The 26,926-nt window shown below is 39.6% G+C and overlaps 2 protein-coding genes across 5 annotated transcripts in view; one reads left to right on the top strand and one right to left on the bottom strand.

Annotated features, from left to right (window-relative positions):
• kctd2 (potassium channel tetramerization domain containing 2) overlaps window positions 1–26,926 on the top strand; it is a 49,421-nt gene that overhangs the window by 8,080 nt on the left and 14,415 nt on the right. Inside the window, exons 17-22 of one of the 4 annotated variants that reach the window (XM_020604690.1) lie at window positions 255–304; window positions 446–551; window positions 682–829; window positions 1,658–1,794; window positions 3,094–3,193; window positions 20,073–20,149. In XM_020604690.1, the coding sequence (XP_020460346.1) occupies window positions 255–304; window positions 446–551; window positions 682–829; window positions 1,658–1,794; window positions 3,094–3,193; window positions 20,073–20,087 (556 nt within the window). In that variant the 3' untranslated portion in view covers window positions 20,088–20,149. Of the gene's footprint in view, window positions 1–254; window positions 305–445; window positions 552–681; window positions 830–1,657; window positions 1,795–3,093; window positions 3,194–3,463; window positions 3,874–3,924; window positions 6,333–20,072; window positions 20,150–26,926 lie in introns of those variants that run through there. The other 3 variants (XM_020604688.1, XM_020604689.1, XM_020604687.1) reach the window with 3 other exon arrangements.
• Window positions 9,757–26,869, bottom strand: adam8b (ADAM metallopeptidase domain 8b). The gene is given in 23 exon segments (XM_020604692.1): window positions 9,757–10,937; window positions 11,574–11,624; window positions 12,136–12,183; window positions 12,262–12,501; window positions 12,503–12,642; window positions 15,855–15,939; window positions 16,045–16,125; window positions 16,477–16,639; window positions 16,845–16,947; window positions 17,679–17,877; window positions 18,964–19,053; window positions 19,413–19,599; window positions 20,049–20,191; window positions 20,308–20,389; window positions 20,475–20,644; window positions 20,749–20,811; window positions 20,894–20,959; window positions 21,757–21,961; window positions 22,488–22,564; window positions 22,929–23,004; window positions 23,921–23,994; window positions 24,793–24,899; window positions 26,189–26,869. Coding segments are annotated over 23 exon segments (2,652 nt in total). The 5' UTR covers window positions 26,262–26,869; the 3' UTR covers window positions 9,757–10,808.

The following is a 26,926-nucleotide window of genomic DNA, read 5'->3' as shown; positions in this document are numbered from 1 at the left end:
TTTAACTAAGGTCATTTAGGTTGTCTGTCTGTAGGTTAATGTCCTATGTTATACGATATCCTGACATCATGATAACTGACAAGGCAGGATGAATGTCCAACTGAGTTTAAATATGATGCATCAGACAATAGTCTGCTGTTTAATAGAGCAGAAAATAAACAGCTGTTGTTTGAGTTTGCTGATGTGTTGTTAGGAGCCACTGGCAGGTTTCAGACTTGCAAATATTTAAACATGAAAAAATAATTTTATTGCAGAGAAGAGAAGGCGATTGAGCTCTACAGGCAACTGAAGATGAAATGCAAAAGTAAGAAACATTTTAATTCAGATTTATGGTCATTCCAAAAGTATGGTAAGTTATCACAGTTGTGATTTTCCACAAATGAAAATAAAAATCAAATTAATACATTGGTTAACTGCATTAGTTAATCTGGTGCCTTTTCCTCAGCACCTGAACCAGATGTGAGCAGTGACAGCTCTGAGATGGTGAAGGCCATCATTCAGACTGTCCAGAACCAAGACAAGGTCCTCAAAGATCTGTACACCCACCTCAGGTAAGAGTCACTTACAGTCAACTAAGTCAGCTGACCTCTTACTGCTGAATTGTTATTGTATTTTTACATTAGAACACCACTCATTTGGACCCTCAAAGCTAATACTGTATGTTAACATCTCCCCCAACAGTAAGATCCTGATCAGCAAACAAAAGATCATAGACTTGTTTCCACGTATTGAGAAAACACTGGAGAGCATCAAGGATGCAGACAACACAGTGATGCAGATGCAGATAAAGAGACAGAGAGAGTTTTGGCATTTACTGAAGATCGCCTGTGTAAGTTTTCTCACAGCTTATTATTAGCCAGGCAGTTTTTCCTTGCAATTGCTTCTTCTTTTACTTGGTGTAGAGACTTCATACTTGTACCACAAGTACCAGGTATAGAGTATATGATCCGTTTTATATTTTTAAGCTCCTTTCTCCATAAACATGTATATTAAGGAGGGGCCACTGATTTCCTAGAAATTGCTGTAACTCTGTAGCACTTTCAGCTAACAGAAGTTCACACTGATACCACATAAAATAACATTTGTGGACATAAGGAAATCCAAGTGCCTCTACAGTTAATCAAGGTATGTGTGATATCACTGCCTGCTTTATTTTAATAATCAGAGTAATCTACTGTAATTGAATAAACCTGTGTCCTGTCTTGCAGCTGCAGCAGATTATTTTCTCAATTAGCTGATTAATCTTTTGGTCTAAAAATTGTCAGAAAATAGTTTTCTAAAGTTCAGGGTGATGTCTTCAGAGGTTTTTGTCTGACCGACAGTTCAAACCACAAGATGATTCAGGTTATAATTACAGAAGACAAAGAAACACAGGAAATTCTAACAAATGATTGAGTTATCAAAATAATCACAGATTAATTTTCTGTCAGTCAACTAATTGTTTCAGATTCACACTTTGTTGTAAGTCAGTCCTGTAGCTTAGCATTTAGCTTAGCTCAGCTGTGGCACTTTCTGTTCTGTGTTACCTCCTGAGACCCTCTACAACAACGTAGACAGTGGGAGGAGGTGCTGGCTGCATTCCTTTTGTAGGAGAAAGACAGTATGTGTATTATTGCTGCATGGATCTGTCTGACCTCTCTCTCCCTTTTTCTTTCAGGCTCAAAACTCGTCACGCAGCTCGATAGCAGCCAGTCCTGATTCCTCCAATCTGCTGCAGGTTTCTCAGTGGTCACAGTCAGTACAGCCCATCAGCTCCCCACACCCCCTGACCTCGCTGCCTGGGCCAAATGACAGGTAACTGATTGACTGAGTCCTGCTTATGGGTGGTCTGCAGAGCCTATAGAGGAAATAGTCACCCTGTGAATCTGTGGAAATTGGGTCTTATATTAGTGTAAGTGGAAAATGCAAAGTGATAAAGTCATGGTTCAGTAAAGGCTCATTAAGCAGTAACAGCCTGTAACCCTGGAGTGTCTGTGCATGGGTGTGTATCAGGCAGTTTTGTATATCTGGATATGTTTCCTATCTTTGCAAAACTTGCAGGGAACAAGGTTTTGAAGAATGGCCATGCATAACAGACATCTGACACCATAACTGTATTTAAATGACAGAATATCACAAAAAGCACAATATGTTCCCTTTTAAAAGTGGATCAGGTGACTATGCATGTAAAGCATGCAGTGCTTGCAGTGTTAAACCCATGGAGTACTATTACCCACCTCTGCAGTTTCTCTCAGCTTAAGCAAACATTTTAATATCTTCTAGCGCACTGCTTTGTTTTTATGGCCACAGCTTCACCCCCACTGCTCTCATAGCACCATTTTAGCAGCTGTTTTCAGTGATAGAAGTGCTAAAAACCCACTTGCAATACCTGCTCGGCACCAACCAGCAGAAAGATGTATATGCTGGAGCCTACCTGATGAACATGGCAAAGTATTTAGCGGCTACCTAACCGGATATTTCCCGCAGGAGTTGGAGACCACAAAAGATCACTACAGACACAACTTCAAATCAGTGCTAGTTTGTCTCTGCTAGATGTCTACATAAACAAATGTTTGCTACTGTAGCATGTTCATATTAACTTAAAAAAATGATGATACCATGTGTCAGTGTTGTTTACTGCTTGTTTCCACCACCCCTAAATGGCCAAACAACACCTGGACGATTTAAGTGCGTGTATAAAGTGGCGTCCTGTATTTCTGCAGATTTAGGATCGATTTGTAGAGATCTGTCTTCACTTTGGAGTTTTTCCAGTTATGGTTACTCGAAAAATAAACTCTAAATTACATCTATTCAGTGTTTAATGTTTTTATTTTATGTTCATAAACCATGAAAAAAGATGTATCTTTACATTTAGACATTTTTTATAATCCAGTCGAGATTAACTTGTTTGTTGTTGTCAGCGTATTGTACTGGGAGTAGAAATGGATGATGGTAGACTGTGAGTTATGTGTTCGTGCTGCAGTCGCATGTAAATACTGCCATATGTGGTTTTGGTCTCCCTGTACCTGTGTGCACAGAGAAACGCTAAACATGCCGTACATATGCTTGAGGTCATGTGTGAATCTAACATCCTCTGTATGTGTTTGTTTTCAGTGATGCGGCCCCACGTTTGCTGCAGGAGAACCAGAAGTACCTCAGTCAGCTGACCAGCCTGATGCAGGAGGCTGCTGATGACCAGGCCAAAAGCATAGTGGTGAGTACACTGGTTTTAATGGAAACTTTAGTTGTTAACTGTCAGTGTTGTCAATTTGTAGTTCTAACAAAGGTGAATTACTATTTTTCACCAAGAAAACCAGCGGACAGTAAAGGTTAGCTCAGATCATGTTGTCAGTCTTTTGCAAACTTAGTTATTATTTAAAAACTAATTTTCATTTTAAGAAGCAACTCAATTTCAGCAAGAAAGTGAGCAGTGACGTCAGGGTGTGAGTGAGCTATTATTCAGTTAACATTTCATTTTCTCCAGTGGCAACATGTCAGGTGAAAACGGGTCAAACAGATCCCAGGAAAGGGAACATGTGGAGTAGGCCATCACAGTGAAATAAATACAGAAATATATATATAAAAGTACATGTGGTGTGTATCAGTGTTACTGTGAGATTTGAGGAAGAACCAGTTCATGGTCACTGTAGAGTGATTGCTTTGAAATAACTGAGTGTAAATCTTTCCAAAATTTTTGGAAATTATCAGAGGAGGATTTATCAAAGTGTTACTGAATTATTACTATTATGCAGTTGAGATGAAGCGTTTTCAAGAACAGATTTGAAAGACCGGTACAGTGATGCACCAGCAGGGTGAAAAAAAAAATCAAAACTTAATTTTTTTGCACAAGCAGTTTATTCTGGGGAAGCTGCTGCTTTTCACCCTTTATCAAAATACATTAATTTAAATGTGGTTTTCTCAACACTGTGGTTTTCCTCTTTCAAGGACCAAGACTGGAGCTGGACGAAATATGAAACTTTAACAACAAAATTAAAAAAGCGAAATGCGTAAGTCCCGTTGCGTCTTCCATCCACGGCTGTGCTACAACTAACACTAAGGACTGTAATCTGTTAATGCAGTGGAGTGGGCTCAGACATTGTACACGGACTCGGGATATTCCACTAAAAATGACTCTCCTGGTCTTTTAAATAATAACACGATGGAATTTGCACATGCTCAGTGGTGTCTGTCCACTCCCATCGTGTGACATGGTGGAAAAGCTGATCGGTGAATATTCTTGTTTTTCTATGAAAAAAAACAAATGAAGCTGTCTCTTTACTCCTCTTCTTTTTGCTGCGCAGTATTCATCGTACCCCATAAGAACCGGTGATATTCCTTTCTACTGTTATTGCAGAACTGAGCGAACTGTTGCACCAGATTTGGGGATTTGTGGTGAAGTTATCACATGGGAGAATAGTCGACAGAAACATGGGAACTTGTTCAACCTCATGACATAAAAGGAGAACACAGGAAGTGGTGGGGGAGGGAGGGAGTCAAGAAGGAAATTATTCAAACGGCACTTTGATAGCTCCGTGTGTCCACTTTGTCAAGAGAAGAAATGCTTCCGGCTGCCAGAGCTGTTGCAGAAATCACAGTCATGACAAGAGTAAGCGGTTTTCATCACTCCTCATCAGTTCGATATGCATTCCTATATGCATTCTGGGGTTTAGAGTCTGTCATTGTGTATACATGTGAGATGTGGCTGGCCATTATGTTTATACATTTGTCTTTTAAAAATGGGTTTGTCATCTCTTTCATGTGCACACACTATTTCACTGAATGGTTAATGTTGTGTTCATGTCCTGTAAAGCTGTTGGTCAGTAGTCAAGTTTACATCCATAGTTTTACAGTTTAAATGATTTTCCCACAAATCAGCAGCACAAAATGTAAATTAATGTTTCCATCCATTACTGTTCAGCACATATCAAGAGTTGAGGTGTATTAAAGCAGAGTGGTGCTAATTCTACTGTCCTCAATAGGACCCAAGAGGATGATGCTGTTAAGAGAACTAACAGGAGATTGCTCAGTCAAAAAATGGTTTTGAAAATCTGTAGTTTATTTTCATTTTTTTTAAACAAGATTTTTGACAGTTGACTTTCCAGTGTCACTGTAAAAATCTGGTTACAAAAGTATGTTTTGGGGCTTTAATTAAAACAAACGTGAATGTTTCACTTGAGCCAAAGTTTATGTTCAAAGTAATAAAGGCCAAATTGAATATGTGGTGTTGCATAGTGCATTGTTTTGGAACCTTGTGCAATCACCTCCGCTGGGCTTGTTATGAATTAATATAGTGATTCTTTGTTATCAGTTAATTTAGTTTATGAAATGTCAGAAAACAGTGAAAAATGCTTATAATTTTCCAGAGCCGAAGAGGATGTTTTTAGATTTTTCATTTTCATTTTCCAACAAAAACGATAAATCTCCACTCTATTCATCTTAAAATAATAAAAAAATGGAGAAAAGCAGCACATTCTCACATAGGAGTAACTGGAACCAGAAAATGTTTAGCATTTTCATGAAAAAAAATTGCTGAAATGAATAATCAGTCATATTTGTCCAATAATTTGTTGTCATTCAACTTATTGAGCTGCAGTGATGAGTTGATTAATTGATCTACAGTATTAATGAAAGTTCAGTGGTTCCAGGTTCTGACGTGTGAGAATTTGCTGTTTTTCCCCTCATCTTATATTATACTGAGTATCTTTGAGGTTTAGACATTTGGTTGGACAAAATGAGCCGTTTGAAGACATCTTCTGGGGCTGTAGCAAATTTTAAATAACTTTTTTTTTTGGTCTTTTAAATGTTTTGTAGAGGAAGTGAGAAATCAGTTACAGTAATAACACATGGATCAATAATGACAGTGATTGCTAGTTGCAGCTTTGGACTCATCTATTTACGGTAATTGACTAATCTTTCAGCTTTGGTGGCAACCATGAGACGCTCTACCTTCCATCTCATATGTCATGAAAGTAGCATTTTACACATAGAGCACTGGTTTCCATAAACATGGTAGCACAGCTGACGTCTCCACCTGCTGATCCAGTGAAATGAATCTGAATGACTGGATCTGAGTGCAGAGACGCACACGGGAAACTAGAGTGAATGATTGAATGTAATGCAGCTCCATTGTCACTTGGTTACTATGGGCCAGGGAGAAATGAACTTTCTGAGTTGTATTTATCAAGTGCAATAGAGAAAAAGCCTTTTGGTATTTAAGTAACTTGATTTGCCACTTTCTTTCCAATTTAGTATTTTGTTTCCATCTGATGGTTTCAACTTGTCTCTAAATGTAAACTCTTTTATTAAATATTGTTTTATTATTAAAACTTGTTTGCCTGGTAATAAAATAAAATGACTGGCATGACTACTGCTGCGGGTTCTGCTTTCTGCCTGATATTCAGGTGAGTTTTAGATATGGTCTGAATGCACAGAAGAGATGCTGAACCAAAGATATAGAAGTACAAACATAAGGATTTTTTTGGCATATAGAGAGAACATAAGGCCTGTAGTCAAAGTACTAGAGCCACACATCCGAACCAATTCTCTGTCACAGCTGTTGATTATGTTTCTAAAAATGAGCTGTGTGCAGTGTCAGTTTATGTTTAGGTGGACACCCATTTATGCCAAATGGCACAAGTGATATTACAGGTCTTTAGAACAAGACATTAATATAGCAGCAGACCAAGAAAAATAAGAAAAGTTTTGGGACCTTGTCTCCATGACATGTTTATTTGGATTATAGTTTGGGTGCGTTTTGTTCATTTCAATCTTGTGGTGAACATAGTGCAGAGTTTTTAGCCCTTGCACGTGTCTTCCCTCTCAAACAAGCCAAAATGTTCTGTATTTCTCCTATGAAGTCAAAAACAGTTGTTACAGTGATATTGGGGTCTTCAAATGTTTGGCCCAGGTAGAATCAGGAGCTGCAGAGCAGACGGTGTGAAATAGTCTGATTCAGACCAAAATGCATCTAATATAACGCCCCCTTTCACAGTTTGCAGCATCCTTCCAGAAAAAGAATCAAACATTTTAAAAAGTTGTACCTTTTTTCTAAATTCTATTTTGTGACATTTTGATTTGTATTGGTTAATTAAAAAACAAAATCTCCATAGAACAAAGTTAAAATCAATATTGCACTGACTGAAAGCCTAACATCACTTCCTGTACATTTCATGTTACCGGATGTCCAAAACAATTGAGTTTAATGCAAGTGCTGCGATTCCACACCTATTCTGCTCCAACTTAATCCAGTTTTTTCCACATTGTGACAGTAGAGTTGTATGTAGCACAGTCACAGTTTGTCATGGTACTGTATGTAAAAGGAGAATCTGGAAACAATCAAGATAATTCTAAATGAGTGATTAATAGTTAGTCACCAAGCTGTGTTATATTATCTTGTTCACTTCCCTTCCCTCTCAACACCTGTTTTCTTCTGATTCAGTTGAGGACTTGCTTTCAGCCAGGCTCATTTGTTTAACCACATCTAGCAGGAAGTGAGTTTTCACAGTACAAATATGAGGAGTCATGCCAGAACACTTCTGGCTGCCTTTGGAGTGTTTATCAGCCTTTGGCTCATCTATTGTACACATTCCTTATCTAACACAGCAGCTGTCATCAGTGATATTCTGTTGTTTTATTGCAACATTTAAAAGGATTGTGCGCTCGGTTTGAGGTGAAGTCTCAGCCAGAGACAGTGAAACATGAAATGTGAATCACTAAGAGTTGATAAATGAACCATTTAAAGATCACACAAAGACCTCTGGTTGTACTGTGGTTTGTGTTCTTGGAAAATCTTGTGTTTTTTTTTTTTTGTGGCTGAGTAAACACCCTGATCCCTGTGAAGAGGGATGTCATCATTACGCATCTCCTGCAGATTGTCTTGCTGTAGAACAGGTCACACTCATTGTAAATTGTGGTGTTGTATCAGCTGCTTGCCTTGGAAACCAGAGGAGCTCTGGATGAGAAACCAGTCCCCTGCTCAGGCCTACATTCCTGAAATCTCAACTCCCCTGTCTAGCACTGATTTACGCAGTGCTTCATATCAGTCTTTACCTTTTTATAGTTAGATTTATACATGTGGCTTTAAATATTTGTGGTAGTTGATGGTTTTCTCCCCCCCTTAGTCCTAACAGAGAAAAAACATCTGCTGCAGTTTGCTCTATCCACACCTCTCTCACATTGGATTAGGTGTGTTTTTTCTGTATCTCTCCATAGCCAACTCTGATATTTTATACTCACTTCATACTGTGATTGGCCAGGTCTTCTGGGTGAGGGAGGGACTTTTGTTTCTCTTATTAATTATTTCTCTCTTTTCATGACAACTAAGTGCAGCACTATGAATGCCTTCCAGAGGAGAGTTTGTGAAAGTATGCACCACTGTCTCTATAATGAAACAGTATTGCATCTCCTGTCTGTTATGGTGTGATGGAGGATTTCATTCTGGGGGTTTGCTAGCAGGCGTGAATTTTTGTTCCACTAAATTATTTGAGGGCCCATGCAGTGGATAAGTCACTATACATGGGCACAGCAGTGCTCTGAGCTAAATGCTAACATTGACATGCTGACAATGACACTGCTAACACATTAGCATACTAATATTGGGTCATTGAAACAGCTCAGGTATTTGTCATAAATCAAGGTACAGGACACACTTAAACTTAGGCCTGATGGTGTTAGATGAAAAATCAAGGGATCACCACAGTCTTACAGATGCTAGCTACCATGGCTATACCATACAGTATAGTTCACCAATAGATATAAGGGTAATGCTTTATTTTACAGGCCTGTAAATTCCAGTTTATCTCCACATAATTTCTTAAGATGTTTTCTGTAGGGAACCATGTAATTTGGTTCTAAAATTAGAGTTGGCACACTTTTAGATATTTCAAAATAGTGAGCTAGCACAAACTTGAGGTTTTTATTCAGACAAAAGATGAGCTACACAGGCCAAGTGTGAAATTTGTCTACAATCACCCACACAGTTCAAAATAAATGAAGACTAACATTTCAAATAATAAATGAATTGTAAATATAAACCGGAGTTCAAATTGAGCAGCTTCTTTCATGAAAATTCATCTGGAAGCCAAAAATAAACTCACTGGACTAAAAAAAATCAGTCTCAGCACTTTTGTTTTTCTGTAATTGGACCCAAAGTACATGGTTCTTTACAGGAAGCTTTCACAATATTCCTAGGAAATAGCTGGCCTGTAAAATAAAACATTACTGATACTGTACATGTGCCATTAGTTCATGTCGACCAGCCAGTTCATCACTGTGACTGTTACTGCTGATTCACCTCCTTGTTGTTTCTCACAACAACACTGGCTCTGTGTTAAACTTGAAACAAGAAACTCAGGCTTTTGTGTCCCACTGTTTAAGAAGCGTGAGCAGGAAGCCCAGATGATGGGAGCTCACACTGGGAGTCTGAGCCTGGCTGCAGAGCTCTGACTCATTGCTCATTTCCTTCAGCCTCTCACTAGAGACCAGTAAATATGAGTTAACTGTTGAGTTAGCTGACACAGTTCGCTGGAAAGAACAAAAGAAGGCAAAAGACACCAGATTCCATAGAGAAAAATGTAACTTTTAATTTTGTGAGGAAAACAATCATAAGAATTTCTGTCATGCGTTGCTTCACACTGGTGACTTGTGTAATTGTAATTGTGTGATCATATCATAGTTTTGTAATAAAGTTTACTTGAATTGTTACAACAAAAAGCCTTTCGTAACACACTTCTGCATTCCATCAAACATGACAGTTTAGAAAGTACAGTAGAACTGTAATCATGTCAGCTGATGTTTTGTATTTTAAGACCAATCAGTGAGGCACTCACAGTTTAACACACAGTGTATAAACCCCATGTTTCTCTATATAAATATCAGTGCAGTAACTGCTCCTTGAGGCTCTGTCGTGCACCCTGCCTGGGACCGCAGGCAAACAAAGGAGCATGTAAATGTTTCACGCAAACTACAATAACACACAAAGGTCATCTGAACTGTGCAAAGCCTCCCAAAACTGTATGTACCATTCATCGGTTTTCAAGTACAGTGCAATTATTTACTAAATTAAAGAAGGCACAGACTGGTTCTGGACACAGTTTAGGGATAGTATGAAAATAATTGGGACAGAGTGCAGCTGAGTTGCCAGCTCTATTAAAACTGCTGATGTTACAGACATGTCTGAACTAACAATGATGGTGAGTTGCTTTTCAGAAACTACAGTCCTTATCTAAACATGTGAAGCGAGCCACAGGACTGTTGAGAAAGAGATAGGATTAGTCTAATGTAGTTACAAATGTCAATAGGTGGGTTTTCATCCACCACCGTTTATGCACATCTTTTGCAAAAAAAAAAGTAAAAAAGTATCTTGCAATGGAAACCCTCCCCTGCTCTTCCAAAAATGTATCCTCCCTTCAGCAGAAATTAGAAATACATAACCCTTCTGCTTTTTTGACACCTCCCCCAAGTAATTTTCATACAGTCCCTTTCATAAACATAACAAAAAAATTTTTTTTTATAAAGTACGGTTTTATGTTGGCGTCATTTTGCTGCCAAGTTAACGTTACCCTTGTTACAAAGTTGACAGAAAGAATTGTAACAACAGGTATGTTGCGTCCCCCCCAAAATAACCCTCTTGGCCACAGGAGCTGTTGTCGTCAAAGACATTCTCAGTCAGTAAAGCCTCAGTCACGCACAACTTTTCTAAAGGCTTTGAAGAGGAAACTTTTCCAAAGTTTCCTCTGTGACTCACCCCTCTGATCTCTTTCTACCGTATATGAACAACTACACGCTCATGGCTTCTTCTTTGGTTAAACTTGATACGTTTGATGAGAATTTCATGTGAGTCTGTGGAATTGTGGCTTCACTGGGGGCAGTGGAGGTGCACAGGGCTTGACTCGGGCAGCTGGAGGAGGACTGGGCTTGACTGGAGGTACAGGAGGAGGGTTTGGTTTGGCTGCCTTATTCTGAAATGTTAAAAAGATGAATTTCAGAGAGACTTTTAAATGTCAAGTTGCTACTTATAAAACTGTGGAGGGAGTGTTTTTAATATTTTATTCCTGGAATTGCATTTGGCCCCAAAAATGAATAGTAGTGAAACCCATGACAGAAACTTGGCTGTGACTTTTAGACTTTAATGATCCCCAGAGGGGAAACTGCATGAAGAGGCAGGAAATAGAACTATTTAAAATGAAAAAATGAATGGGCCAAGGTAAGGAAGTGTTTAAGACCTGGGAAAAGGTTTCACCTTGAAGCTGCTGCAATATGAAACAGGTGGGATATGTGATGTCAGTTTTGGTGTTGATGTGGTATAGACACTGAAAATGGCTTAGTCTTTTACACACAACCTCAAAATGAAAGACAAACACTTCAAGACCCAAAGATTTAAAATGTACAGTTAAACCAAAGAAAAGCAAAAAATCGTCACATTTCAGGAGCTGGAACGACTAATGTTTGGGAGTTTGACATTGTAAAATTACTTAAAATTCAAAATGTTTGGTTGAACAATGAAGGAACTATTCTGTAGCGCCACCAACGATTCTCTGTTCATGAACTGTACTTTATGTTGACATGTAGTGAGAGCAGCTGTAGGTGGGACTCACCTGTAATTTATTCAGAGGTGGTAATGGTTTAGATGGCGGTTGAGGTTTTACCTGTAGTGAAGACAGAGATGTCACTGAGATATTTGTGTTTGAGTTTTCACTTTAAACACACTTGTACATGCTCAGGGTTACATTAGAAGAGGTCCACAGTGTGAAAAAATGTGTATTAATCCACTGCTGAACATAGTCCCCAACAAGTGCACTATCTCCTCCTGTTTGAGTGACTTTTGCTAAAAACTGCAGTGTCCCGCTGTTTTGTTACAAAGGAACTATATACTGTATCTGTGATGTGTTTTAAAGGAAATGCTGAGCCGGCTTGAGTCTTAGAGCCACAGGGCAGGGAGGTTATAAAAATACTGAGAAACAGTCTGACTCATTGTGGGTTTGGTCTTTTTGGGAGAATGTCTGAGAAGAGCAACAGCAGCAACTTTGTGCGTTGCGTGTCTAAATAAAGATAATGTTCCTTGTTTATTACTTAATTTGATCTCTGAACTAAAGCAGCCAAGTTAAGTTGCCGACTCTGAGGCTCCGTTTGCATTATGCATTTGATCACAAAGCTTACCTGCTCCGTCTGTGAGGTAGACAACACTGGAGAGAACGTCTTTGGTGGCTGGAAGAGAAAACACACCTTGTAACTTAAAGGGTGTGTGACAAATTTCCATGACTACTTCATTGTGCATCTGTGTACCTGTGGAGCGGGTCTGCTGGGAGTCACAGTAACAGTGAGAGGAGCACAGGCGTGTGTGGCTGTTGATGCCATCAGAGTAGGCTGACCGATCTGAGGTTTTTCATTAATGCCTGGTTCCCGGAACATCGGGTTCAACTTGCCTGGAGCTGAATGCACTTTCCTGTGGACATAAAATTCAGTCAGCTGGGAAATGGAGGCCAAGAAACAGCCTTGGAGCAGAGTCAGATAGGAAACACAATGGACTGAATCCTTGTTGAAACCTTTTGGAGATGTAGTTATCCATGTTGTCCCTCTTACAGCACAACAGGCCAGCAATCACTGCAGCGATCACCAGGATGGTGGCGACAGCTGCAGACACACCAGCTATTACTGCACTCTGACCTGCAGGCACAGACGGAGAGACACTCTGGTGTTACAGTCCTTTTATTTGTACAGTTTAGGTCAGGGGTACTCAAATATAAATTTGAAAGGTCCACTTAACAAATTTCCATTTAGTCCGAGGTCCAGAAAAGTGACGGTCAAATTCCAAATAGAGAACTACAAAAAAAGGCAATCCCAAAACTTTCGAACTATACACAAAAAAAATGACATGGTAGGCCTTTTAGTGTGAAAGGTGACACCTTCTTTGTGCCACCAGTTGTTTGAACTTGGGCATAAAAGGTGTGAGGGCCAGGCGGAGGCACTGATGTAAATGTTCATTGGTGAGGGTGCTGCGGTATGTGTTTTTCACCATGTTCATAGTTGAAAAGGCAGATTCACAGCAGTACATTGAGGGAAACATTGTGAGAATTTGAAGGGCCATCTTCTGCAGGAGAGGAACACCTGTTGCAGTAACCATCTTTGTCCAGAAGGTGACAAGGTCACAGTGAGATTCCTGCAGTGCTAGGTTTTCTTGTAGCTCAATTAGCTCTGTTTGCAGAGAAGCAGCACTGGCCCATTGGAAGACTTTTGTGGCTTCATTTGAGAATTCTGCAACATTTTTGACAACAATGGATTTTCGATGCACAGCAAGACTTGTTTTCCAAGAGGGAAATCTTCAAAGCGAGTTTGGAAATTTTTAATCAGCTTGTCCAGGAATTCAGCATAATTGTGATGGTGATGTTTTCCTGCAGTCTGATCCAAAAGTCTTGGGAAGTGAAGCAGGTCCTGCTGTAAGTCACATTTGAACACCTCCAGCTTCCTCTGGAAAGCACGGACAGCTGACATGAGGTCACACACTGTGCTGTTTTTGCCCTGGAGCTTCATATTAAGGTCATTAAGATGGGAAGTAATGTCATTTAGAGAAGCAACAGTTTCCATTTCCTCATCATTCTTCATGACATCCACAAACAGTTTGGCTTTTGCACTCTTCTGACCCAACAGAAATGTCTCCAGCTCTTTCCGCAGTGCCCAAAAACACTCCAGTACCTTGCCTTTACTAAGCCACCGGACATTGTTGTGAAGGAGCAAATCATCAAATGTTGCATTCACCTCTATTAGAAATGAGCGCAATAAACGATGTTGCAGAGCAAAGGATGCTCTCAGATAGTTGACTAGTTTCATGACTTCTGAGTACCTTTCTCCAAGGCTGGCACACAAAACCATCTGGTGAATTATGCAGTGGTATGCCATGAGGTCAAGGTGGTGAGTTCTCAAGCGTGACACTAATCCCCTCTCTTTCCCAATCATACACGGTGCACCATCAGTAGCAATGGAAACAACATGCTTCAGGTCTATCACTCTGTCTCTAAGCATCTGTCACTGCTTCATAGATGTCATCCATGGAGGTTTGTGAGACCCAAAACATCTTCATGAAATTCTCCCTTTTCTTCATCAAAAAATCTGACAAAGACCATGAGTTGTGCATTGTCTGTGATATCTGTGGATTCATCCACAGCCAATGAAAAGAATTTGGCTTTTTTATAGCAGAGCTAAGTTGTTCAAGCAAATCATCAGCAAGTATTTCAGTTCGTCTTGCAGCAGTGGAATCAGAACAGGGTATTTGGTTTATTTTCTGGATTATTTCATCCTTTTGAGTCCCTTCAAACAGAGCAGTCACCACTTCACTCATACTCTTTGACTACTTCCGTTGCCCGCTCCTGTTGTGTGGCTGATCTAGCTATTACGCTACTTGTAGCTTCATAGGATGATTTCAGCTGGTTTATTTTTATGGTCCTTACCTCTGAGTTCTGAGGGTAATTTTGTTCGAAATGTGCATGCTTGGTTTCATAATGGCCTTACACGTTACCACTTTTGATGATTGCTACTGTCTCGTTGCAGATGAAACACATTGGTTTTCTGCTTCCCACGGGGAGCACGAATGCATATTTTTCTGTCCACTCACTCTTAAATTCGCGGTTTTCAAAATCAGCTTTTCTTTTCTTATCAATGGCCAGCTTTGAGCACGCCATCTTCACTTTCAGTCAGCAAAAAAAAAAGTCACATCGAAATTTGCACTGCTCACGAACGATGAGACTGCCTGTTCACTGGCCTGACCCAGAGCACATGACTGGTACATAAATCTGGCTGCCGTGAGTGAGCGAGCGAGTAGTGGTGAGGGAGGGAAGGAGGGAGGGATGGGGTGAGTAGTGGTAACGTTGCTATAACGATGCTGTTACAGATACTGTGATTGGAAATAGATGAAGCAGCCAAACCGAGTAGAAGCCTCAAAGATATATCGCGCGGAATCACGGTTGCGCACTTCATTGAGAACTCATTTGGATTATGATTAAATTAGCATGTTTGTTTTGGCCTATTGAGAACCCCGGGTTTAGGTCATGCTATAAAGAGTGTGGCTTTTAAAGTTTTGTTTTATGTTTGAAAAAAAGACATATCCACAATGTATGGCAAATTATAAGCAAGAGGGTTTTTTGCTAGTGGCAGGGCTTTAGGGATGGAAATACTGGTCTTTGGTCCAGACTGAAATATCTAAACTACTGGATGGTTTGCCCTGACATTTTGTACAGACATTCACGGTTGCCAGAAGCGTGAATTGTGATCATTTCAGCGATCCTTTAAAGGTACTTTAAGGTCCCTTAAAGGATATTCAAAAGTGTCGTAACCCTGTGTTGACATGTTTCACAATCCTCGCCTGCTTAGTGTTGGTTTCCTCTTCCCCTTTGATTGTGTTTTTAGTCATTTAGTGTGAGAACTGAATAGTTGTACAGTCACTTGACAAAGTCCATTTTCAAATTTTTCAGTGCAGATTACCTTAAAATTTTTGTAATGTAGTAATTAGCTCCTTGTGCTACAACAAGACATTTTGATTAAAGAAATGGAAAGCAACTATATGCTAGTTAAGTTTGTTATATGATTTACAGAACAGTGTCTACAATGAAGACAGTTTTAATGTTTTTAAGGAAGGTAGAGTTGAAGATGCATCAGGAGCAGAGGATTTAGGTCAATGCAGGGAAAAATAGCTGATCAGTCATAATGAATCATTCATGTTTTTTACTGGAAGAGTGATTCACCAGCAGGTGTGACCCGCTGTTGCACCCCTCACTGTGAGCTGACTATAGACCCATATAGGGGTTTGTATTTAACAGCCAAGCCTGCTCAAACTGTTGAATTTGTAAACATCAGCTGTCATGAAATCAAATCCAATTGTTCTGTACCTTGAGGTAAATCTGCATATTGGATGTTGCAGTGAGGTGGAGCCCAGCCAGGATTACAATGACACTCCTCCTTGTGATTACACACCTAAAGAGAAAATGCAGTCAAATCAATTTAGACACGAGTCACTTGGACTTTGGTCCAGAACAAACTGAAAACATCTACAAGTGATTTTTTTTTTTATTCACTCACCCCGTTGTTGTTGCATTTCTTTGCACACTCCTCCTGTTTCCCATAAACAGATGTTTCCACACATCTGTTGTTGAGGCAAACCTGTGCACAAATGTGTGAGTCTGGGCAAAATGTCCACTATTATTTTAAACTAGAATTGCCACTGCAGTTGTATGCCTCTGCCAACCAGTCAAATTCACAGGTATGGAACAGAAGTGAGGTCACTGGCCTCTGACCACCAGAATCTAATTAGTTCATCTTTTTTGAGTCCAAGTGGACAGTTGTACCAAATCAGAAGAAACTCCCTCAAGGCATTGCTGACATATCCTGTTCACACGAGTGGGCTGTACAGACAGATGGACGGACAACCCTAAAACGTAATGCCTCCGGCTGTGGCTATCACCGCCGTGGAGGCATACAAACTGATGTAATGTCTCTTGCTGAGAGTTTTACCTTATCTGGTCCACATTTGGTTCCTTCAGGCACCATGTCGATGTTTCGGCTCTTGTCATCATCCACGGCTAGTTTACATTCTATGCCGACGTTGTAGGCTGCCCTTTTCCCTGTGATGGACTCACCCCCTCCTCCACAAAATATTGATCCACACTTAAGATTCCTACAGAAAGGATCAACACATTCACTAAGAACTTGAGAATCTAGTTACATAAACACCATTTAATAACCAAAATATAATAAATTTCTTTTGCCTTAAACATACATTTCATGATTTTGGCAACCTTCGCTACTTTTCACTTTGAGACCTCTGAATAGAACCACGGAGCCTTCAGCAGAAATTCAGTGAAAATGCTGATGATACATACTGTGTTGTGCAGGGGGTGTAGCCAAATTTGTTCCTTCCACAGTTGGCACCTTCCTCGCCACGGGTGTTCAGGTTGAAACACCTATCGGGCCCAACTTTGGCCCCTGAGAAAACAAAATATTCATAATGAATCTCTTATTAGTATGGAAGCCCAAACAATGCACAAAAAGCAAGGGGAGGCAAAATTATGGACACTAATAACATTTTGACTTTTGTCCATCAAAACTGAGTTATAGAATTAATCATAGTCTCGTAGTTTTGTGGGTTTGAACTATTTTTGTGGCACAGTTTGAAATGATGGATCCACTGCTTGGTGGGGTTTGTTCATTGAAAAATATGAATTACCATTTTTATAATTTAGAACCTAAATAATTAAGCCACTATTTAAGAAATGATCAGCAGATCAATTGATAATTAAGCTGAATTTTAAGGAAAAGTTGTATAAAATAATGAACAAAACTAGACAATATACACTATTTATGGTACTGCCACTCAAATAAGATGATTTTACCTTAAAGCTACCATGAGGGAAATAAAGAGGGAAAACTGGATGTTAAGGTGCTTTTAAAGCACAAAAGAGTACGCACTTTTTTGTAGATGTAGAGATTTGTTTTTTCATGAAATACTCTGTAGTCCATTATATATGCACTAATACATTTGTTTCAGGCAGTCTTTATTAGAAAGAGCCAATTCTGTCAGATGACTGAAATTTAGTGAAACTACTAGACATTCACAGACTAATACCTAAATCTCCACGAGTCTCCATTTGTCAATTCAAAAGAAAAGGGAGAACCTGGTGTAAATAGTGGCCCAGTGTTGACTGTGCTGAGTGTACCTAGTCCAAAGAGCCTCCAGCAGTGGTGCTCATGTGTGGGGCACTGGCCGTTGTAGCAGTAGCCCTGTGCCTTGTTGTAGCAGGGCTTTCCGTTCATCTCAAACTCATCCACAGGACAGTCCTCTGACTTTCCAGTGCAGTACTCAGGCAGGTCACACTCACTGGCTGACTTCCTGCACACACTTCCAGCTGCTTTGACCTGTGGGTCAGGGTACATTTCAGCTGATGTAGTAAGAACAGTTAAGAGTTAACGCAAGTAGATGCTGGCTAAATAGTATTTACAATTAACTTGTGTCTTTATATGCTGACTTGCCTCACCTCCTCTAGCCTTGAAACTGTCATTTGAGGAAGAACTGGGTGAGTTAAAGTACATAAACAGTAGGTCATCACCCTCTATTTCCTGTTACTATTTAGCTGCTGCTGTTGCAGTGTGTTGTTAGCAGAAACTTCCTGTCACTATTTTGATGCCCATGGTTATCAGCCAGATACAGTAACTGTGGGCAGCTGTAGGGTGTGTCTGTAGCCTGCACACTACATCACTGTCAGTGAAGGTCAGCTGGCTTTCCTCACTTAGTCCAGGGTTGTTGTTAGCCATGCTAACAGAACGGCTATATGGATGACAGTGCCAGTCCTGTCAATTGGTTCAACAACTGTTTGATGCGATTGCCAGGAAATCAGGTACAGACACCCCTGGTACACAGAGGATGGATCCTAAATTATTCTAGTGATCCTCTGACATCTCCTCTAGCACCACCAGCAGGTCCAAATTTCAGCTATCCTGTGAAACATCTAACCATATATGGGATGCCTGGGCACAAAATATTGTCCTGACACTCATGGATCCCAGAGGATGACTCCCAGTGACACTGGTGATCCCTTGAGGTTCACATTTGTGGTTTTCAGATGTACTTTCTTGGCAACCATCGGATGGATCGTTATGAAATTTGGTTCAGACATTCATGTTCCCCTCAGGATGAATTTTAATAACTTTGATCATCTGACTTTTCATCTAGCGCCTTCAGGTCAAACTTTTAATGGGTCCAGTACTTTGGATTGGATTATGACCACATACCTGAAAAAATGAGATTCTAATTAGTCGGAGCTGTGCTTTTTTAAAAATGCTAATTAGCATGTTAGTGTCATCATTGCAAGTATCTTAGCACACTGACATTAGGAAATTCACACATCAACTATGTTCTTCATTTTAGCTTGGGTTTGTGGCTGACACAGGAAACCCAGATTAGAAGCTACATTATAGGCTGCTGTATAATGGGAGCTAAAGTACCTGACACTTGTCACAGCATTGTCCATCAGCACACTGGGATCCTTCAGTCAGGCGACAAGTTGAAGCATCACAACAAGGGTTCTTGCATTCCTAGTAAAATAAAACATACATTTTCAGTTGTGTGTCCAGTTACACATGGAATAGCTGCTAAAGTTTATAAACTTCAGTCATAACAGATCAAATTCAAATCTCCTACACAGGCAACATCTCTGCCAAGAATCCCCCACCTTCCGATAAGATGTGAGCACACAGGAAAGGTATCTTAATTTTAACTGTTGTTCACCATTTCTCTTTAACTCTATCTATAGCATCATCACGCACAGGAAACCACAGCAGTCAGAAAAGTGGAAAAGCCTAATGATGTCTTTCTCCACCAACAGATATATTTAAAGTTCCCAAGGTCTAAAAAAAAAAACACTACTCTGCAGTATCCTCTTTACAAGTTTTACCTCAACAGTGCCACAGTCACACTCCTCTCCAGGGTCCAGCAGGGCATTACCACAGTGGGGGCCCACAGTGATGGTCCTAACCGAGCTGGGTCTATGCAAGCAGCTGGGCTGAGCTCGCGCCATGAACTCAGCAAGCTGCTCCACACTGCAGCTGCTGAAAAACTCCGGGAACATTTGACTTCCTGTCCTGAAGAGGAGCACAGCGATTCAGTGATGGAACAGTCAAAGGATATGCTGAATGCCTGTTTATGGTGTGATTTTAATTTAAGGTCAAGCTAAAACAGAAGTATGTGGACACCCAGACATTACACCCATGTGTTTGTTGAATATTTTATTCATCAGCCATGGGCATTAATCTGCTCCTGTAACAGCCTCTTCTGGTTTCAATCTCCCATTAGATTTTGGAACACGGCTGGAGGGATTTGCTCCCATTGACTTACAAGAACGTCAGTGAGGTCCAACTCTGACATTGTGTGATAAGGTCTGGCTCAGAGTTGGTGTTGAGATCAGGTCTCTGTGCAGGCCAGTCAAGTTCTTCCACACCAGACTGAGAAAACCATCCTTTGTATTGTACATAAGATAAATACTTTGTACGTAACAGTAAGGTAGATCATTGGTGTTTTGTAACGCCTTTACCTGAGCTTTTCTGCCATTACACAGACCCCACTGCTGTAAGAAGGACCACACACACAGACTGCAGCATCGTGGGATAAGCCGAAGTTATGTCCCATCTCATGAGCAATGGTGGAGGCGAGGCCTATTGGGTTGTCATGGTGATCCTAGAAGAGAAATGCACAGCTGTTGCTTTAAATTCAATAGAATATATCTTTCAAATATGCATCTTTCATCTCCAGTTGTTACAGAATTAATGTAACTTATAAGTTATCAATCATACCTGATTGACTCCACCCGAGTTTCCAGTACACATGGCAAACTTATTTGCCAGTCCAACTGTATCTTTGTCAAAATCTTTGCCACTGTTGAAGAAAAAAGTCTAACATCAGGTCAAACTGTCAGCATTACTGTGTAACATATGCACACACATCCAGCACTGATCCTCACGTCACAAACTGGGCATTGTCATGCTTCATCCTCTGCAGAAGATCGGTCTGACGCCACAAAAGGAAATTGTCCAGAGTCCTGCTTGAATTAACATCAACATCAATGTAGTCTTTGTATGTCCAAATCTCCAAGCCCACCAGCATGATGCGAATGTTGAGAGGGCGATATAGCTGCAGGCAGAGGAGGAGACGTTCATCATGAGTGAATGTGCTGAGAAGTGTGATGGCACAACGCCAAACAACTTAGAAAACATCAAACGGAAAACACAATTCACCTTGTCAACATGATTTATAACTCCAAGAATACGGGCTCTAGTTTCACTTCCATATTGTTTATACTGGAAGAAGGAAGAGACAAACAGATTAGATGTATTTTGCGGTGGAATAAAAGTAGTAAAAGAATCAAACTGACAGATGTACCTCAGTGTTGTCCACCACAACAAAAAGCTCCACAAACCTCTGTGGGCCTGCAGTGAGTTCCATTTTCTGCAAGGACAGAGACATGATACAACCTTTATACTACACAAAACACAGACATTTAACCAATCACCGACGACTGCTCTGGTGCACGCACCCCTTCTCCCTCGTGTTCTTTGTACTTGATTTTAGTACTACCCCCTGAGGGGTGCTGAAATTTAGCTCCCAGAAAGCACCTCCAAAGCAGGTGCATTGTAGTGGTGAGCGTTACTCAGCTCAACATGTTTCGGCGGATTCCTATAGAGGAAAAACCCTTTATGTGGACAAAAATGTGTGGACTCCCTGTTTGTCATGGTGTAGGCACATATTTACCATATTATAATACAATTAGTGGAAAATCGATGAGAATATCTGCTTTTGGTGAATCCAAAAAATTTAATTTAAATGATGAATGAAGGTTTACTAGAGTGCCCACCACAATCTAAACCATCCAGAGATAATTATCATGGTCTAAATAGTATTAGGACTCTAACTAGTGGTTATTATTTCAGTTTACAATCTTTTTAAAAATACTGAAAAAATACCCAATCAAAATTCCTCACACCCTAAGATTATGTCATCCAGCAGTCCAATTCCAAATACTTACTCACTTAACAGCAATAAAAACAGAGAGAAGCAGCTAATTCTCACATCTGAGAGACTGGAACCAACAGATATTTGGCATTTCTGTATGAAAAATGACTCGTTATCAAAACAGTTGCTGATTAATTTCCTATGAATCAACTAATTAATTAATAGACTAATTGTTCCAGCATTGTCCATCATTTCCTGGCTAAATTAGATAAGAGCATACCCAGGTCACCTACCCATGGACTGGACCCGAAAAGCCCAGCCACCCGAGGACCCTGGTCCTGGTCCTGGTCATACAGTGTGGTGGCATTGGACGTGGAGCCACAGCTGGGGCTGCCACTGGTCCTCAGGTTCTCCTGTCTGTAAAGTGCGTGCTCACCATCCTCAGATTGTCCCAGAGGCTCAATAAGATAAACCTGCTGCTGGGCTCTTACAAAGCCACTACACATATGGAAAATATAAAAACACAGTTATTGTGTAAGTGAAACAGCAAAAAATGACTCGGCATACAAGCAAAAGCAGTGTAATAGATTTACTGGTGTCCTGCACAAATTTCTTGGTTGAAACAATATAAAAATCTTCCTGGACAGGATAAATTTATTTGCAAAGCATCTCCCAAACACAGAGCCATAAAGTGTTTTACATAAGGAAAAGAAATACATTAGAAGGACATTTAAAAACATGTTTAAAAAAGAAATATGGAAATTGCAGTGTAGTACAGAGACTAATCAAAGGCACAGGGGAACAGAGGAGTCTTTCATTTAAAAGTAACTATTGAGTAAAAAAATCAGAAGCTGCATTCACATGTGCAGGCATTACAAATTCATGAAAAACTGACCTCTTACTAAATGTCAAGTAGCAATACATTTCACAAGTATTTCGGTAACTTTCACATGAAATAATAACAGCACCAATGTGATGTACAAATGGGACGCCTGAAGGTGTGAGGAGATCCTGATTCTCTTACCTAATACCTGAACAAATGCCCACACTGACTGAAGACTCCGCCATGCCTTCAATGTGACCATGATAGTAGCAGTGCTCCTGGATGGAAATACATACATGACATTAAGATTAAAACTAAATATACAGATACAAATGTAAACTGTAGCATTTTTGTGTAAACCTTTTGTGTAATCTTCGTAGATACAAACAGAGCAATCCAACTACATGTTTTAAAATGGAGTGCATTTAACAGTTGTTTTCATTACCAAATAATCTCCAGATTATTTTAATTAATTGATGTATTTTTATATATATAAAATGTCAAAAAAAAAACAGAGAAAATACCTACTTTCACTGTCAACTAATCTATTAAAATGTCGTGTTTCTACACCAAAACAAAAAGACAAAAATGAGGTGGGTTTCTCTTTATTCAGATGGACTTTAAAATGCAGTGAAATCTCACCTCAACTGGTGAAGCTGTCACTCGTTTCCCATCTTCTGAATAGTGTGTTTCAGTGTAGCCTCTCCCAATAAGATTTCTTTAAATACAGGTTGAAATTGTTTTATGAGAAAAGTTTCTTTTTTAAATATTACAATACATATTAGTTAACTGGACCTGATTTTCTATTTGAAAAAAATGATTTTATATTTAAAGGTAGATATTCCATATTGTCTGATGAACCTATCGACAGTGGGACAGGATGTGGTGTCTCTCAGCTACACCCCCCACCCCATGACCCTCTGCTGCCTACAGTCCTCCTCTTGCTATTCCAGCTTCTCTACCCTGTGCTGTCAAAGTACGGTCTGTAAATCAGCCCCGCCTGCCGCCTAGCCGAGGTTACAACAGGGGTTTTCTGGCCACCAGTAGTCATGTCAAACAGGACATGGAGGAGCTCTGGGCAGCTAAAAGTCTGAGCCAGCGGCTGCCAGAGTGAAGAGGTGGTGTCTTTTGCATAGAGAGAGTGGGACAAAGAAAGAGCAACAACCAGGGTTAACATGGGTTTGGCTGTTTGACATGAAGAGGGTTAAAAGCAGCCAGAGGACTCAGACTAGATGTGGGGCTTTTCCTTCTGGATGTGTTAGCATCTAAAGCTAACCTGTTTGTTTTGGTAGTATTAGCCACCTGGCATGGTCAGGATTTTACCTTTGTGTTGAATTAGTATGATTTCAATTTGGGAGTAACTGAAGCTTTGTGTCACATCAGCAGTAACCAGAGCATTCTACTGGGTTGACACACTTACTGTTAGTCAGCTAATGCTAGCTTCAGAATGGAGGCTGGATTTTGTACAGTTTGTCCCAAATGGGCATCCGTAATTTACATCATTGCTAGGAAGCAAGACATGATGGGAGGGGCAAAGAGCAGTTAGGAACGGCTTATGGTGGCAGTTTGAGTCTTACTAGACCTCCAAGACTGAAAAGACATTAGTTAGAGGAGCTTTAATGTACAAGGCTTACCTGTTTTTTTCCAGATAAATTGTGTGATTCTCTCCTTCAATGTCCAACTTGTACCGAACTGTATCCGGATAAAGCTGCAGAAAAACCAACTACTGATCATGGCAATAATCTGCAGTAGTGGAAGTACTCGCATCCTTTATTTGAGTAAAAGTAGCAATACCACACTGGCAAAAATGCTCTGTTGCAGGTAAAAGTCCAGCATTTGATTTTAAAGTACAGACATATTACCACTAAAATGTACTTTAATGTTATATGACAGTATATTATTTTACTGACCCTCTTCAGAATAAGCAGTATAGATAGTGGATGGATGGATTATTTTACTGGATTATTATTACTGATGTGTAAGTAACATTTTAATGTTACAGCAGGTCTGGGTGAGACTAATTTTAGCTACTTTATAAACTGTTAGGTTAATCTAACACAGTGGAGGAAAGTAACGAAGTACATTTACTCAAGTACAGTTCTGATGTATTTGAATTTGGTACTACTTTACAGTAATACTCTACTATTACTCAGTGGGAAATACACATGTACTTAAGTACTTAATAGCTGTAGTTTCTTATTACCCAACTGATGAAGACACAAAACATATGATTAGGTTGTGTTGGGATAGGTTGTAATCAGCTTCACTACCTGCGAGAGTAATATCCTGCAGACACAGTAACACATTGATTATTCAAAAATGCTGCATAATGGACACTTTTAACTTATATCCCTGCATTTAAATAAAATTTGTAGTTGAGTGTTTTCACATGTTGCTACTCTTACTTCGGTATAAGATTTGAATATTTCTTCCACTGGATGGTAATATGATTTATATGCAAAAATCATTACATCATTATAGGGTGTCACGGGTGAGGTGTTGTCACCTGGTTTTCCTGCAGACTCCTCTTCTGTCTCTCCTGCACTCTCTGGGGTCTGACCACCTCATATCTGTTTACGTGAGACGACATACCAGAGCTCTGCACAAAACAAACTACATACAACAAACAACACTGGTTTTCACATTCGCACTGTTGTATCACATTTGTCAGTACTTCATAATAATACTTCTTAATTATAAAGTTAATTCATCGGTAAACATGACCAGGACCTGGGTGAGCAGCAAGAATGACTACTTCATTTATGATCCACATATGAATTTTACATAAGATCAGGTCTGGTACAATAGTACTGTGAATTTTCCAGCCATTTTCTGCTGTTACATACTGTATATAGTAAAAACATTTTACCACTATTGTAGTAACTATACACTTAAACTAAGTAATTAATGTTGATTATACTCTTAATACTAAAAGTACTTCTCGTGTAGTTTTACACCAAATATCAAATCAGTTTATATAGCACATAAAAATTGACCAAAATACTTAGCAAATTTCATTAAAAGGAGAAAAATCACAGTACATACACAGATGCAGTATAAGCAACAGTATGAAATAATATATAAGGCAGCATGAAATAGTAAGACACCCACGATAAATAAATACATAATAAATACAAAGTTGACCACAAGGCCAGTGAAAAACTAATTCTTTAATTTTTCATTAAATAAGATAATACTAAAGACTAAAATAATACAAAATAAATAAATACTAAACTAAATAAAAGCTAAAATAATAAAATACTACATTTTAGAGGCAAATGTACTTTTTACCTACAGCACTACATGTATTCAATATCTTTAATTACTTTTCAGAATCAGATGAATAAAACAAAATGCAGTATAATCACAAGATTTTGTTGATCCTGGTGTGAAAATCACAAGCTACCCAGTATTATGTTGAGCAGACCTACTTCATATTGTAAGTATGTAAGGCAGTTAACATTAGCTACAACATTAAAGTGATGAACACAGTAATGCATCAGTAATTATAATATATATAATTATAATGTGATATACAGTACATGTTTTTACAGCTGGTATTTTTAGTGGCCCGTACTTTGATGCTAATACCGTTGTACTTTTACTAACATTTTGAATGCAGGACTGCTACTTGTAACAAACTATTTTTACACTGTGGTACTGCTACTTTTACTTATGTAAACAATCAAAGCACTTCTTCCGCCACTGAAATATAATACTAGACTGTATTTTACAGTGTATGCCGTAATAATATGTGAATCGTATGTTGGTGAATATTTTCCAGAGGTTTTCTGTCAGAACATCCTTCACTTATCTGTTGACTGTGTCTGTTAAAGCATCTTGATGGAAAAACATCTTAATTGTCGCATGTTAAAAATAAAATGGCCAGGTGAACGACCTACCCCATATCAGCCACAGTAAGAACAGGTGAGGCCCCATGACGGTGTGCTCTGCTCGGCCGCCGCCGCCGCTCATATCCCGTTACTCCACCGCGAATCGTCGACGCCAGCTCTTCCGTTGAAACCCCGCCCGCCCTTCGCTGTTATCGCCGCCTCACATATTTACCGGAAAGTAACCGTCAAGAGTACTATGGTTGGGAAAATGCTTAAACTTCCGGTAAGATAAAGTATTTCACAGTCAAATCACAAATCGGATTTAACGGGGCCCCATTTGTGCCTTATGCGCGCCACACTTTAGCCACTGTACCATCCAGGACATTGAGGTAACCGGTGTATTCGATGACGTATGTTTAACATGGGACGTTTTACACGCAGCGTTGTCCCAATTATATGTTTAGAATCCTCAAAGACTCTTCTAACCACCCGAGCGAAAACATGTTCAATCCACACCCAAATTGCAGGCTTTTATTGTGAAGGCGGTCTCGTAAAATTTCCGGTCTGTCTCTGGATGTTTCGCTAATTTGATGTGCCTTTAACTGGGGGTACTCAGTCTTTACAAACACCTCATGGCCACAAGCCAAGGCCAGATCATTAATGAACCCTCAATAGAAAAATGAATATCAGATAGTAAATATACAACATAAATAGAGAAAAGCCAAACAAGCAATACAAATCCCATTGCTGTAAACCACAGCAGTAGGATTTCACAGTAAGAACAAGCTAACAGTCAAAAGGTTTCTG

Source organism: Monopterus albus, unplaced genomic scaffold, assembly GCF_001952655.1.
Source record: "Monopterus albus unplaced genomic scaffold, M_albus_1.0 scaffold67.1, whole genome shotgun sequence".
Taxonomy (NCBI): Eukaryota; Metazoa; Chordata; class Actinopteri; order Synbranchiformes; family Synbranchidae; genus Monopterus; species Monopterus albus.
The sequence above is the reverse complement of the archived record's forward strand: the minus strand, read 5'-3'. Positions and strand labels throughout refer to the sequence as shown.